The sequence below is a fragment of the Rattus norvegicus genome, chromosome 19, assembly GCF_021556685.1.
Source record: "Rattus norvegicus strain SHRSP/BbbUtx chromosome 19, alternate assembly SHRSP_T2T, whole genome shotgun sequence".
Lineage (NCBI taxonomy): Eukaryota > Metazoa > Chordata > Mammalia > Rodentia > Muridae > Rattus > Rattus norvegicus.
In genome coordinates this window covers 9387483-9402701 of record NC_141552.1, presented here as the reverse complement: position 1 = coordinate 9402701, position 15219 = coordinate 9387483, and the positions used below count along the sequence as shown (strand labels likewise).

Sequence of the window (15219 nt, the reverse complement as noted above, 5' to 3'; positions counted from 1 at the left end):
ACAGAATTAGTTCCCCTAAAAGTATCAATACCTATAATGTGTACGTGTTTGAGGGGGACTAAATACACTGATTATTAGAAAGAAGACTGAAATGTTAAGATAAAAACTTTCCCTTCAGGAGCTGCAAAGATGGCCTAGTGGTCAAGAATGCTGGCTGCTCTTAAGAGAGTCCGGTACCCAGCACCCGCACAGCAGCTCACGGTCATCTCCGTCCAATTGTTCCATGACCCACTACCTTATTTAGGCCTCTGCTGCACATAAACTCAAACCATACACATAAAATGAATCTAAGGGGAAAAAAAAAATCAAGGAAACATTAAGGAAATAAAAGTTAAATCACCAGCAAGACTGTAACAAACACAAAACTTTACCTTCAGATTAGGCGTGAATGGGTCTGGGAGCCTCATATTTCTTGGGAAGGCACTCAGGATCAAATTTCTTAACTGGATACAATTAGGAGGGATCACATCACAGAACCCATAATGGTAATCACAAAGGAACTCTGGGAAATCATGCAAAAGAACTAGCAGCACTCTCAGAGTACCCTACATACAAAGGGAAAAAGTTCCATACTAAGAAAGCAGTATTTTTTTCTCCATTATAAACTTTAACTTGGTAAAAAAAAAAAAGTCAAAAGTATATTTTAGTAACATTAAAAACAACAACAAAACCTATAGGCTTTAATTAATACATACAGTTAAGATTATAGAAATAATTATATGCAGAAATCATAAAAAACTAGGAGCTGAGCCTTAAATAAAGTACAAACATTCTGCCAGAAACAATGTTGCCACATCTGTCTAGGGGAACTAAAAGAGGACGAACAAAGTAAAACAGGCAAACTGACTGCAGAAAATTACTGAAAATGGTGGTGGGCTCAAAGCTAACCTTTTCTAGTTCCTAACAAGTATAGTAAATACAACAAATTTTGATGTGTAGGTAGGAAGAACAACCTTAGCACCCTGCGGTAGCCTAGTATGTATGCGTGTCTAAGAAGGCCCTAGGTTTCATCCCTAGTGCCTTGGGGGGGGGGGAGGAGACAAAGTCACAGGGGAACATGAGCAAACTACGAGAAGGAAGATGATGGACAGATACATCTATACATGAAAATCTCATAAGGAGGTTGGGTAATGCATGCTGCTGCATTCTGTTAACTCCAGCAAGAGGGAGACAGAGTCGGGAGGAACTCGAATTCTTCTGGCAAACCCAGGCTAAATAGTGAAGCTCTGCAGAGGCTCAGCCGCTAGAGCACTCGCTGCCCTTGCAGAGGACTGGGGTTTGCTTCCAGCACCCACATGGTGGCTCTCAACTATCTGTATCCAGTTTCCTGGGGAGCCAACACCCTCCTTCTGTATTCCCTGAGCACCAGGCATACATGTGGTGCACATAAATGCACACATGCAAGCAAAAGTCATACACATAAAACAAATCAAACAGGACATCATCACAGAAGCAGATGTTAAATTCCCAGTGAGATTGTAGCAAAGGCTAGGACTGTGGTGGTTGGGAGATGGGAGTGCAATGCAGGAGACATAGAAAAGATGGAGAAAGAAAACCTACAGTGGGAGAGGCACTTGCACCACTAGTGTATTCTTAAGTAGGGCTGAGTATCAAATGGTACTGTAAAAGCATAGTAATAGTTCCTGCAGAAAAACGTTCTTTTTTCAGGTATTTGTAAATAAGAATTACCTTGTAGAGGATTTGCATAGGTTTAGTGAGTTCCACATTTCTAAGGAAAGGTGCTAAATATTTGAATAAATCAATCAACAGCTGTGCATACATAGGCCACCCCTAAAAAGAGAGAAATGTACATGAGTTGTACTAATATTTAGAAGCTGGTCGGCTACCAGAAACTTGCCCAAGCCCCCATATTGTATCTTATCTGTAATAACCTGACATGGGGGCCTCTTCAGACTGGATCCTAGCAAACAAAGTGAAGTGTCAGCTCAGTGTGGAGGGATGTGTCTAAAACCCTAGCACAGGAGGCTGAGGAGGGAAACTAAGTTCCAAGTCAGCCAGGAAAACAGACATCAACAAAACAAAAAGACTAAGTATTATGGTAGTGGAAATGCTATCTGAAACAACAGGACTCCAGAGATTTGGGGAAATATTTAACTTTGTGCCTCTAAGGAAACTAAAGAGAAAGGAGACCAGCTTGAGAGAATTTCAGATATAATATCAAACTAACGACAGGCAGGCTGTTTGCCGTGACTCCTTCTTTCAACTATTTCTTTTCTTACTCCCAACTCCTACTACATAACCTTGCTGAATTTATAGCCTCAATTCTGTACTTTCAGCCCCCAAGTGGCCTAGTTACTGTAATATCCCCAGTCATACCAATTCTATTTCATTCTTTGTGTGCACAAAATGCGTGCGTGTGTGCACGCGCTTGCGCCGTGGATTGCATATGGAAACCAGAGGACAAATTCATTAAGAGGTTATTTCACTTTCTTGCCCAGTTTATTTCAACACATAAGTGTTCCATTTTCTTCTGGTCTGAAGGACCAGATGAAGGTACTTACTATATAGTACTCCTTTGCCATTTAGCTGCACAATGACAAACTTCTATTAAATACTGTTAACAACTCCAGCATGAAGATGGCCGATAACAAAGCTAGAAAAGCAGTATCTGTCACCCAGCAAAGCCTTTAGATGTAGTGAAGTACTTGATAAGCCCCTTTAAATGATGTGACATAAATAATGTGACCAAATAACATGCGTGGGAAAAGTAACCTGCTACTGGGTATTAATAGAACCTGACATAAATAATGCTAGAAAGTCCCGGGTAGTTACAGGCTTCATCTGTAGGAGATAAACTGCAGCCACACCTTCTGCTGTGGCGTGTGTGCCAGCATTCTTGCAATAAAGATCCGATGCGAGATCAATTCAAGCCAAGCATATACAAAGCCAGGAGCTTTGGTAGGCCTCAAGATGTGGAATGTATTGCTGAAAGAAAAATTTCAGAAGCACAAATTTAAATATAGTAAACGAAGACTTTACAAAGAAACACACATCAAAACACACCAAAGTTGTGCCTGACTTTTACCTCACTAAACCAACAGTCCTTAAATTTCAGCAAAGTACATTCACTGCCTGTGATCCCAGCACAGCCTTTGATACCTACACAAAGATCAACTATCAAGTTGGGTGTTTGGGGTGCATGACTGTAATTCCAGCTCTTGAAAGCTAGAATCAGGAGTTTAAGGCCAGCTTCAGCAACACAGGAACTTTTGAGATCAGCCTGAGCTATGAGACCCTGTATCAAATGACGGCAGCAAATAGAAATTTCTACTGTGTGAAACGCTCACCAGAAAGCTGTAAGGGTCTGGAAATTGATGGTCTCCAACACGTGCTCAGGTGCATTGAGCTCCAGCAGCAGCATGATGAAAATCCTATGGTAGGGAAGCTGCTGAAACTCGCTCTGCCGGACATCGTGGTCCTGCAGGAGAACTCCCACTACTATACCGAGAACCTAGACGGAACACAGAGACCATACCCCATCAGCCACACAGGTGAGCCCAGCCACCGCCACTTCCAAGCCCTAAGTCCTTGAAGACCTTGTGTTCTCGGAAAGAACCTAGGCCCTCCCCAATGCTTGGGACGTGGCATGTGAGTGCCATCTTTGAGCTTGTTCTGTTGTGTTTTTAAAACTCTGCACGAGGTCTTGCTAGGCTGCCCAAAAGCTGGCTTTGAACTTACAGGTTCCACTGTGATGTCCCTGCCTCCTCACTCAGGAACTCACTTCCAGCACTGGCTTACCCTGTACTCTTAAGCAAGAAACAATAAAGAAAAGGATACACACGTGCTGTTTAGACACAAATTTCTGTGCCCGCAGCCAAAGGGATTGACTCCGTTTTCTTTTCTGTTTGTTTGTTTTAAATATCACTGTTACTAAACCAAACTTCTGTATTTTCAATAAAGGCCACTGTTTTTTTTAAAGCTATAGAAACCTGGATGTCATGCTGAAATTCAACAATGTTGAAATGTCTAATGTGACCTGAAGTCTACAAGGGACAAACGATTCCTATTTCTCCTGGCTTGAAGTATGTCCGCATTCTTCTCTGCTCAATGATCACTGCGGGGACAGTAGGTCCCACTTGTATTTCTCTACAGGCAAAGCTACAGTCAAGATTCACAGTCTTGCACTAGTTTAATATTCACATTCCACGATTCCCTCTGTCTAAATCAGGTCGATAATTAAATGTCACCCCCGGTACAGGTCTGCCCATTCAGACACAAGTGGAGCAGGAGTGCAGCAGCTTCCACCGCCTCTTGTTTGGATCATCATCCAAGTGTGCCCTTCAATCACGGCACTTCTGACTCTGAGGACAGTCTTGTCCACAAAGTGAGTTGCAGGCTATCCGGGGCTACAGTGAGGCCTTGTCTCAAACAATGCCTGGTGGAGAGCTAGGTGGAGAGGTGGAGTGGGGTGGTGATGAGACACTGGACACAGGAATGAGAGGGACACTACAATGGGTCAGAGAACACAAAAATCTACAAGTCAAGAAAGGATTCCAGACCTTATTAAGCAGGTTGATCTTTGTGACAGTGTTGGTGGCCTCCCCAGAGTGCTTCACTAACAGTGCAATGAGGCGGACAAAGGCATCCAGGTTGTGGTAACACTTGGCCCGGATCATGGTGGGGTTGGCAGCAGGATTGTGCTGCTGCTCTGCCTGAGCACGGTAACTGATTTCAACACACATTTCAGTGCAAAGTCGAAAAAACCTTGTTATGAGGTCATCAGTTTTAAGTATTCCTTGTTGGTGCATCTACAGTGGAAATAATCAATCAACATGGTGAGACCATTCTCAAAACTCAACTTTATACAGTTAGCTTTCATTCAGCAAAGCTCTAGTTTACACCATTTCTAATCCTTACTCTGAAAGGATGCATTAGGAAAAGGGTCTCCCTGTTATTAAGGAGCTGTGGCAGAGTTCCTCTCAGGTTTAATGCATGGAGAAGGTTGACAAAGAGACTAACATTAAATAAGAGGGCATCTACAATTTGGGAAATTATATAAATGAAGGTAACTTAAGTTCTCTCCACAGATGCCTTCCTCTTATTTAACCTGTAGCAATGTTTTTTGAACTCCAGCAATCCGCAGAGAAATCATTAATTTAATAAATACCCAAGAGTATGTGACTTAAATGTAATAATCTTTTATACTGTTAAAATTAGTAGAAAAGTCTAGTTTCAGGTCAACATAGCAACACTGTCTCAAAAACAGACATTAAAACATTAAAGCAGCAGAACAAGGGGTCAGCATTTACTAACCGTCTTAAGACCCAAGGGGGAAAACATAAAGTCATCTTGAAAAACTTTAAACAATTTAACTATTTGATAAACAATAAAACAGCTAGAGGTTTGAATTACACAAACAATGCACCCAAGCCGAGGCAGAAGGCCAGCAAAGAATCTTCTCCCACACTGAAATGTGAAAGCCGGAGAGGCAGAGGAATGTATGTGCTGTGACAAAGCACTAAAAGAAAGAAAGGAATCCCCCAAAAGGGAGCAGTGAAGTCTACTGCACCTTCTCCCCAGAGAAATGCGTGAGAGCAAACAGAGGAGCTGGGCAGGCACATCCATACCCACGGCAGGCAATGCCACGGAACACACACATTTGCATTTCTGCCAATGGAATAAGGAGTCAGAATAAACACGAATGATAGCTTTTCAACTTGAGTCATGCTTTATGACTTCCTGGGCTCTTTTAGCAGAGAAATTTACATAGCATAGTTTACTAGTTGTCATTCAAGTTGAAAAGCAAATCCACCCACACTCAATTGTCAGGTATTAAAAACACATCTCATTAGTCTTTCTTTGGAAAAACAATCATCTTTTGGTGTCAATTTGAGGAAGTGAAAAATTAGGACAGTCAAGCTTTATAGCTTACTGAACAAGCACTGTAACCGTTTTAGTAAAAGAATGAAGGCCAGTTTAAGACAGTACTGTTTTTGACAAGTTTTATTACAGTTATAACTAATTTTTCCTCTTTCTTCCTCACGTCACTGAAAACAGCCAGTGATGATAAAAGACAAAATGGACTGTGACTACTTTTTCCAGTTTATTCTGTATGTAACTGCTTATTTTTTAAAAGGCCTATTTTTAATTACAACTATGTGAATGCTCATGCATACTTGCTAGTGTGTAATTGTGTTCAATGGTGCACATATATGCACATGAGAGCAGGTATCTGCCAAGACCAGAGGTGCGGGATATCCCCGAAGCGTGGGTTAGTGAACTGCCCAATGTGGGCACTGGGAACCAAACCACAGTCCTCGGCAAAAACCGTACAAAGCATGTGCAGTCAACTGGTGAGTCATCTCTCCGGTCCACTAAAACTATTCTTGGTATGGGGGTTTGATTAAAACTGTTTCCTACAGGGGCTGGGGATTTAGCTCAGTGGTAGAGCGCTTACCTAGGAAGCGCAAGGCCCTGGGTTCGGTCCCCAGCTCCGAAAAAAAGAACCAAAAAAAAAAAAAAAAAAAACCTGCTTCCTACAGACTTATATAGTCTATATATAGTAAGTGCTTAGTCATTAGGGAGTGTCACTATTTGAGAAAAATTAGGAGGTGTGACCTTGTTTTGAAACTGTGTCATAGGAGGTGGACAAGCGTATCCCAGCGCCAGTCTGTCTGTCTGTGCTTGTGAATGAATCAGGATGTAGCTCTCAGCTACTGCTCCAGTGGCAGGCATGTCACCATGCTCTGAAAACAAGGCCCGGGGTCAATGCTTCCCTCTATAAGAGCTGCCTCGGTCGTGGCGTCCCCTCAGAGCATGGAAGAGTGACCAGCACACTTTGGTAAGCCCGACTGTTAACAAGCAACTCAATTTCCAAAACATTCAAACTGCAATGAGTCAGATTCATGTATATGAGACAATAAAAAATACTTACTACTAACTAGGGACTTACTGTATACTAGTGTTTTTAAAGTGTGATATCCTAAAATCGTGATATATTAGCTTATAATCCATCACTAGTGACTATCTTAGTGAAACTGTATGTTGTGGCTTCATTATCATTTTCTGACCCACTACAGCACAACTGGAATTGGCTGAGTAGGACTAAGGAGTAGGAATGCTGAAATCAACAGTAGCTGTCATCAACAGTAAGGAAAACAGGCCAGGTTGGTTGAACAAAGCGTGGTGGTGGTGTTTTTGGTTTGCATGAGTATGGAGGCAATTCTGACCACAGGCATAGAATACTAAACTTTAACATCAGAGTAATCACACCCTACTTATGTTGAATAAAAAGCACCTTTCTTTCCAAAAGCTCTACCTGTCCAACAAACGCAGAGAATGCTTTGGTACTGTCACGGCCAGCTGCTGCTGAATGGTACAGATTCACCCATTCCCTCAGAAGATACTCTGCCTTCTCCCTCAGGCCTGGAGGGTCATCATATTCTGAGGCTTGAGAGATCCCAGAATGCATCATAAAGTTAGGGCCTCCATGAGCACGATCAATCATTGCTTCATAGTTAGATCTCACCACTTCCATCAGCTGGGGCAATCTAGTATGATAAATCCAGAGTGAACATCAGTTACCCCACAGTTGTTTACTTCACAGATAGACATTTATCAGAACTGGAGAGACTCAGGCAGGATAGACAGGCTGGCTGGTCAATGAGCCCTAAGATCTGCTTGTTTCTGCCTCCCCAGTGCTGAGATTACCACTATACACAACTACACACAGTTTTTATGTCGTGTGCTTTCCTGTTGTGCACACACGAGTATCTTGCCCACGCTTATGGAAGCCAGAGTACAGCCCTGGGTATTATTATCTCAGCAGGATTCACCCACTCTGTTTTCTGAGGAGTCTCTCACCAGGACTAGAGCTTGCTGACTAGGCTATGCCACCGGTGCCTAACTCAGCACTGGCATTACAAGTCTGTGTCAGTGCACCGGTGGCTGGGACTCAGATTTATCTCCAGCCAGACTCAAAGCCAGACCTCTGCTACCCACTCAGCAGCCACCATATGCACACTTCTCCATCAAGAAGGCAGCGGATTAAGAGTTCACACTTTCAGGACAATATTGGACCTACCTAAAATTATGTTATAGGTTTGAAAAAGTCATAAAGTCATAAGTTATGCTAGTGTGTATCTCATTTGGAAGCTCAGAGACTGCTGAGTGCACAGGAGAGCAGAGCACTTCATTCTTACCCTTCTGGAGCATTGCCTCTGGAATGAGCATTAATTCTCATGAGGGTTTCAATGGTGTGGAACAGATCTGCCTCAGTAATATGGGCAACACTCCTTTCGTCCACCAGCAGAATTTTTACCAGTTGCATAGCAAATGCCACGGCCATGTAGTTTAAGCCATTCTCCATCGACTGGCAACACAGCAAATTCAAGAGAGTAACAATTAAAAACCAAAAGCACTTCCAGAACCCTTTAACCCATCCAGGTTAATGTCTCCCATACCTGAGCAAGATGAAGGTCATACTGCTGCATGTTGACCAGATGGTTTCGGATTAACAACTCCACGGCCTCCACATTATACTTGTATTCATCTCGGCATTCGATTAGGCACCTCAAGAGAAAGCATTGGTTTTTTTTTTTTTTTAAATCTCTCTTTTTTAATGTATTTATCTTTATTTTATGTGCATTGCTGTTTGTCTGCATGTATGTCTGTGTGAGAGTGTCAGATCTTGGGAGTTACAGACAGTTGTGAGCTGCCATGTGGGTACTGGGAATTGAACTCAGGATCTCTGGAAGAGCAGTCAACAAACAACAAAACAGTATTAAGTTTAAAAAAAAATAGGCAGGCCAGGGATATCAAGTACCTCCTAGGCACAGCATGTATGAGGCCCACGACACCCTTATAAACAATATAAATATGGTATCAAAACAGTCTGAGCCAGTAGAAGAGATGGCCAAATGTTAAAAAAGCCTAAGCTTTGCTTTCACATTTTGGGAATGGGAGGGATTTCATTCAAGACAATGCTATTATGAATGTGAAATTGTGAAAACAAATGACCTGAAGCTTGCGTCTCAAATGCACGTGTCAGAACCACTCAACAATTCTCACCCGAGAATCAGGGATTTCAAATCCCATTTATCTTGTAGGCAAAAGAAAAACATCTAGAAATAAATAGATTAAACATGACAAAATCTAGTCCATGGGGCTGGAGATGGCTCAGTGGCTTAAAGCACACTTTTTGTTTTTGCAAAAGACCTTTCCAGCACCCACATGGTAGTTCACAATCACCCTAACTCCAATTTCAGAGGCTCACATGTCCTTTTCTCTCCTCTGCAGGCAGCAGACACACAGCACACATGCAATGAAAACCACAGCCCTGCAAGCACACCATGTATGCACACAAGCTTCAGGGAGCTGACGTGATGGCCAGCGTCCTAGGCCCACCTTGTGATCTGCTTGTTGCACCATGGAGACCCGTACGCCCTGCCGTCCTGCAGCCCTTTCAGCACCAGCAGGTGGCACTCCCTGTAGCGCAGCAGCAGGTCAGCGTCAGCACCACTTGTGGCATCCAATAGGCCCTCCACAGCCTGAGAACACAAGGAAGGGTTCACAAGTGTGTGAGACCCAACCCTAACCCTAACCCTAACCCTAACCCTAACCCAACCCAACTGTCAAGAGCTTGAAACCAAATGCACTACTACATAATTTCTGAAGGTTCCTAATTCCTATCTCCACTCTCAACTTCTACCTCGTTTAAGCCTATTTTTTAGTATTTGTCATTATTAAATCTATAGTTTTTCCATTCATCATAGCTCCAAGAAAATATTACCATATGGAAAAGATGTCCCATCCACCTTACTAACTTCTGACTGCTATAAGTACATTCTACAGAAAGGGGTGGAGGTGGGAATCAATACTTGGTTTGCATCAATTCTAAATATACAGACCCAGATAACAGACCGGTCTATAACCAGGCTCCTTCTACAAGCAATAGCGTACGTAAGAACCAACCTTCTGTAGTAATCCAAGAGCAGCTATAGCATCCCGAGAATTCCGAGACAATACTACAACCTCTAAGAGACTTCGTAGAGCCTGGGCTTGGGGATTCATGGCCAAAGTTGGTGGGATGGCATGCAGGTGCTGCTCCAGTTCTGTAATACACTTATCATAAATCTGAGCGACGTCATCTGTTGCCCAAGCTTGCTGTTTTAGAAAAAGAAAGAGCAAGCAAGAGATAGCAAACATTTAAGGTTGTTCCCTGGTATAACACACCAATAGAACAGAAGTCAGCCCTTGGCAGATTGCTTTAGCTTACTCTCTTCTGTCCACAATTGTAACACGACAGAGACATTTAAGAGGACTGGCTACCACCCACACAATTGAGTGATCAGAGAGCATGATATGAACAAGGTGAAAGCCTGCCTGAGTGCTGCACACAAGCCATCCAGTAAGCCTTCTGCAACTATACTTCCATCCAAAGGCCAACTTGCATGACTGAGCAAATAAACACAACATCACTTCTGTGCTTCCTCACTTTTTTCTCTTTTGAAACAGGGTTTCTCTGTGAAGCCCTGGTTGTTCTGGATCCAGCTCTGTAGACCAGACTAGCGTGTAGTGCAGAGATCTGCCTGCTTCTGCCCCCTGAGTACTAAGTAGATTAAGGCATGCGCTGCCATACATGGCCATGTGCCTTTCCTGTCAAATACCCGCTACTGTCCTGGAAAGACAGCTCAGTGGGTCATGAGCTTACTGCAACCATGAAGACCTGAGCTCACATCTCTAGAACACCGTAAAGACGGGTGTGGTAGCATGTGCCTGTAATCCTATTGCTCTAATAGTAAGCTGGAAAATGAAGGGGTATTCATGGAAGCATACAGGACAGGTACCTGGGGTACATAAGAGTGAGAAATGAAGAGACTGGTTTCAAAAAAAGAGGTGAAAGGTGAGGACCATCACAGTCCTTTGTCTACCACGCATACAGACACACAAAATCATATCCATATTCTGGGTAAGCGGAAGTACCATAAAAGTCGAGGTGAAGCTCAGCAGCAAAGAGTTTAGTTACAATACCCAAGGTCCGGGTGAGTCCCAGCACAATAAATGAAGACATTCAGAGGGGCATTTGAAAGGACCACTACATGAAATACCTGATTCTAAAATAGGTCTTTTACTATACATTACTTGAAGTTTAAAGAATTAGATGAAGATATTAACGTTTAATTTCGTGATTTTAACATTTGTATACTACAGTTATAAGAACTATAAGCCGCTGGAGCATCAGTACATGCATCAAGTGTAAGGTCTATATAGAGACATGATAAATGCTAGCTTAAGGCAAGCCTTAATATAACCGAACCTGTGGCTCCAAAACTTGTGGCGAGGCAGTGCTTAGCTAAAAGGATTCAAAGACCTCTAAACTCTGTCTACTTTGGCTAGGCATTGTGGCACAGGCCTTAATCCTAGCACTTGGAGGCAGCTCTGAGAGTTCCGGGACAGTCAGAGCTACCTTGTTTCAGGTTTCACGGGGTGAGGGGTGGTGTTAACTACTTTGTAAATTAGAAATTAAAAAAACAAAAGAGCTGGGGGTGTAGTTTGGTGGGTAGTGAGCTTATCTAGCAAACACATGGTTCCATCGGGAGGACTCATAAATCAAGTGCAGTGTATACAACTGTAATTCTAACATGGGAGGGGGGCAAGAAACACACACACACACACACACACACACACACACACACACAGCTTCCTCTCTGCTAGGTTGCTTTCTTAGCATAGGAAGTTACTATGTAGACTGCCAGGGAGTTCGGAGTTAGTTATATATGGTCCTACTCAGCCATGAGCCATGCAAGCTATGATGCCAATCTACCAGGCAAGATATTCCTCCTGGTGCAATAGTGGCATGAATGAAGGATGATCTGCCACCTATGGCTGAATATGAGCCCCACTCGAGGGAACTCAAGCCTGACTAGAAACTAGCTAAAAGCCCATGGCTGGGAAGGTCATAGACTCTGGTGGGAAGAGAAGGGAATTACTACTTTTGTTTTGCTAAGTGGACATGTTGTCAAACTGTCTTCTAAACATTCATCTTATTCTCTTATGATTAATACTCCACTCAACCTACATCACAAAAGCTTGTTTTACAATGGTAACAGTGAAGACCAGTCAAGGGGCTAAGAATGAGTAACTGTTTGAACTCAGCCCTGAACAGGGCATTTCTATCACCTCCTCCAAGGCTCAGGGAGAATTTAAACAAGGGAACAAATAATTTAAGAGGTAGATAACAGGGGTTGGGGGGATTTAGCTCAGTGGTACAGCGCTTGCCTAGCAAGCACAAGGCCCTGGGTTCGGTCCCCAGCTTGGGGGGGGGGGGGGGGGGGAGGTAGATAACAAGGAGATGTGCTACAAAAAGCAGTCCTGTGTATATGATCTGGAATTCCCAGCAGCTCTGGTCTCAGGGACAAGTTGAACCATCAACATTCCACTAGAAATGAGAGAGGTACTCGGGGGCCCACCCCTGCTCAATGGCTCTGTGGAGAGGGAATCATTGCTCTTTGGGGTGTATCTGATGTTAAGCTGTTCTAGGATCCAGTAAAAACCCCACCTATACCCACGCAGATACAGGCTGTCGTGATTAAATTCAGCGGGTTACTATTTTGTGAGAGTATGGATATATATGTACGTATATGTACATGTGGAACTCAGAACAATTTATAGGAATCTTTTTCTCTTTCCTGGGACTCCAGAGAAACTGGAGGAGAAATGAGGGCATAATGAAGATGTATTATGCTCAAAATATATAAATATATGAAATTAATAAAAATCTTTAATTTTTTTTTAAAGAGATGAGAACCTTCAGAAAATACATAGTCAATGAAGGCACTTTATATCATTTCTTTCTGAAAGAAAGACCAACAGAAGCAAAGCAGACAGACAGCAGCTCAATAGCGTCAAGTGGTTTGTGGTGTTTTTCTTGTACTGTCAACTTCAGTTAAATGTCTTGCACAATCTTAGAAACTCTCCCTTTGGTTAAATTTAAGTATTAAATTAAAAAAAACAAATTAAAAAAAAAAAAAGGTAAGGGAAGACAAGAGTCAAGTTACCTTGAGGTAAACAGTAGTCAAGCTAATGCCAGGACTTACATTGCCTGCTACGCTGATCTAACAAAAATTATCAGTAACTCGGTGGCTTCCATTCCCTACCCAGTAACGAGCTCCCAAACAGACAGCAATGCATTGTTAAATTATATCTCATAACACAAACAATTTAATCCAAGTGAGGCATTTACCTTCATGGGCTGTGCTAAAAACCCTGTAGGCTGACTTAAGTCATTTGTAGGTAAGAAGCCAGGCACATTTCGCGCAAACTCTTCATAGACGGCTAGCTGCTTTGGGTCCACACCACCAACCTTAGAAGAAGAAAGTCTTTTTTTGGGTAGAATTCACTTCACAATCAAAAGAAACTTTATTATTATTATTGTTGTTATTATTATTTTGAGGTGGAGGAATAAGAGTCTCAGTTGTCGTTGTCATTGTCACCCACCCCCTCTGTGGTACTAGAACTCACCATGTACACCAGGCTGGCCTCAAACTCAAGAGATCCTTGCGCCGTCCCCCCCCCCCCCCCCTTTACAATGCCAAGCTAAAACTTTTTTTTCAACTGATAAACTTGTACAGGATTCTAATAAAACAGTTAAATACAACATATGCAAGCATGCATGTCAACAGAACACAGAAGAGGCTTTCTCACTTTCTTGTTATACTCAGTGTCACTTAGTTATAATAATTCTGTACCCGAATCCCTATATTAGCACTATCTGCAATCCTGACCAGCACTTGGGAAGGAGAGACCAGATGATGAAGAGTTTGTGGCAGTCTGGTCTGTTTGGAAGCCCTGTCAACAAGAACCACTAGGAAATGCCTCAGATGAGACTGCCATGGGATTCTCCCTTGATGCTGGTAAACAGTATCAAATCTCACCATCTTGGTGGGACCAATAAGAAGCTATCAACAAAAAGATAAATACCAGAAAACATGAGTTCAAGTTGGGAAAAGAGTACATGAACTTTTATCAAAACTGAGCTCCTGTAGGGACGAGAATTTCTACCCCTGCTCAGGAAGCTCAGGAAGTGTTAAGTGGAGCCTCTAGGGGTGTTTCCTGCAGCAGCAGCAGCTGCACCCCCACACTCCTCACAGCTTCGTGCAACAGTAACACAGAGAGAGAGAGAGAGAGAGAGAGAGAGAGAGAGAGCCAAGGGAAAGCAAGGAGGCAGAGCCTCCATCCTCACTTTCAGCCTGATCTGCTCGGGCATCCGTTCGGCTTGGTATGTAAGCACAACAGGATCACAGTACCGACGGCCTTCTTGCCGAGCGTGTTTCCTCAGCTCAAATTCCTACAAATAAAAGAAGTCACTGAGGCTCTTGTTATGAGACACTTCCTCAGATTCAAAGAAACCACAGTGTTAAAGATACATGCTAAACACTTACAGTTGCCAATCTCTTGTCCATCTCAGGGCCTGCTTTCTCCACTGCAGTTTTCTGAATAAAGCAGCAAGCTAATTCACAATTGTCCTGAGCTAACTGAGCGGCGGCCTGGTCCATCATCTCCCTTTGTTGTGGGGACGCAGTCTATTGAGAACACAAAAGAAAAGAGCCATTTTACAATGTATACTAGGAAACAGTACAGTCAGCAGGTTATTCCATTTTATGGTACTGCTTATGTATCAGCCGATATCTGCAAATACCCATAATTTGATCACATATGAGATGAAAATATTTTTAAGCATTCACTGGTTTGTGGTGAACATAGTGAACAATGTTACCTGTTAGGAAGCAAGAACTCCTAAATCTGATACCCAAGACTTAAAAAAGAAGTTACTTGAAGAGACAATATGAAATGACTCATTCACACACACACACACACACACACACACACTCTCTCTCTCTCTATATATATATATATATGTATATATAAAATAGTATATGAGTTTATAATATATAGTATGTGTATATACTGTATATAATATACAGTACATATGTGTGTGTATATAAATACACACACACACACACACACACACACACACACACACACACGAAGTCACTTTAAATCACTTTTTTTTTCCCCTCTTTTTCGGAGCTGGAGACCGAACCCAGGGCCTTGCGCTTGCTAGGCAAACGCTCTACCACTGAGCTAAATCCCCAACCCCTAAATCACTTTTATTATGAACTATTCCAACTGTTGCAATCTATGTGAGACCATGGCTAAAACTAAAAAATCTTCACTTCTCTAAGAAAATAATTGGTT

The 15219-nt window shown here is 42.5% G+C and overlaps 1 protein-coding gene across 13 annotated transcripts in view; it reads right to left on the bottom strand.

The window, feature by feature from the left end:
• Positions 1 to 15219, bottom strand: part of Cnot1 (CCR4-NOT transcription complex, subunit 1) — a 91300-nt gene that overhangs the window by 5279 nt on the left and 70802 nt on the right. For 4 of the 13 annotated variants that reach the window (XR_015643294.1, XR_015643296.1, XR_015643295.1 and 1 more), the window contains exons 32-44: positions 14403 to 14543; positions 14204 to 14308; positions 13205 to 13324; positions 9934 to 10125; positions 9367 to 9509; positions 8424 to 8532; positions 8163 to 8332; positions 7280 to 7511; positions 4521 to 4769; positions 3309 to 3472; positions 2794 to 2946; positions 1690 to 1791; positions 372 to 545 (exon numbers count right to left, since the gene is read on the bottom strand). Coding sequence is in view for 8 of the 13 variants with exons in the window: in XM_087594010.1 (XP_087450136.1) it covers positions 372 to 545; positions 1690 to 1791; positions 2829 to 2946; positions 3309 to 3472; positions 4521 to 4769; positions 7259 to 7511; positions 8163 to 8332; positions 8424 to 8532; positions 9367 to 9509; positions 9934 to 10125; positions 13205 to 13324; positions 14204 to 14308; positions 14403 to 14543 (2040 nt within the window). In the remaining 5 variants the exon portion in view is untranslated. 13 annotated transcript variants of the gene reach the window in all.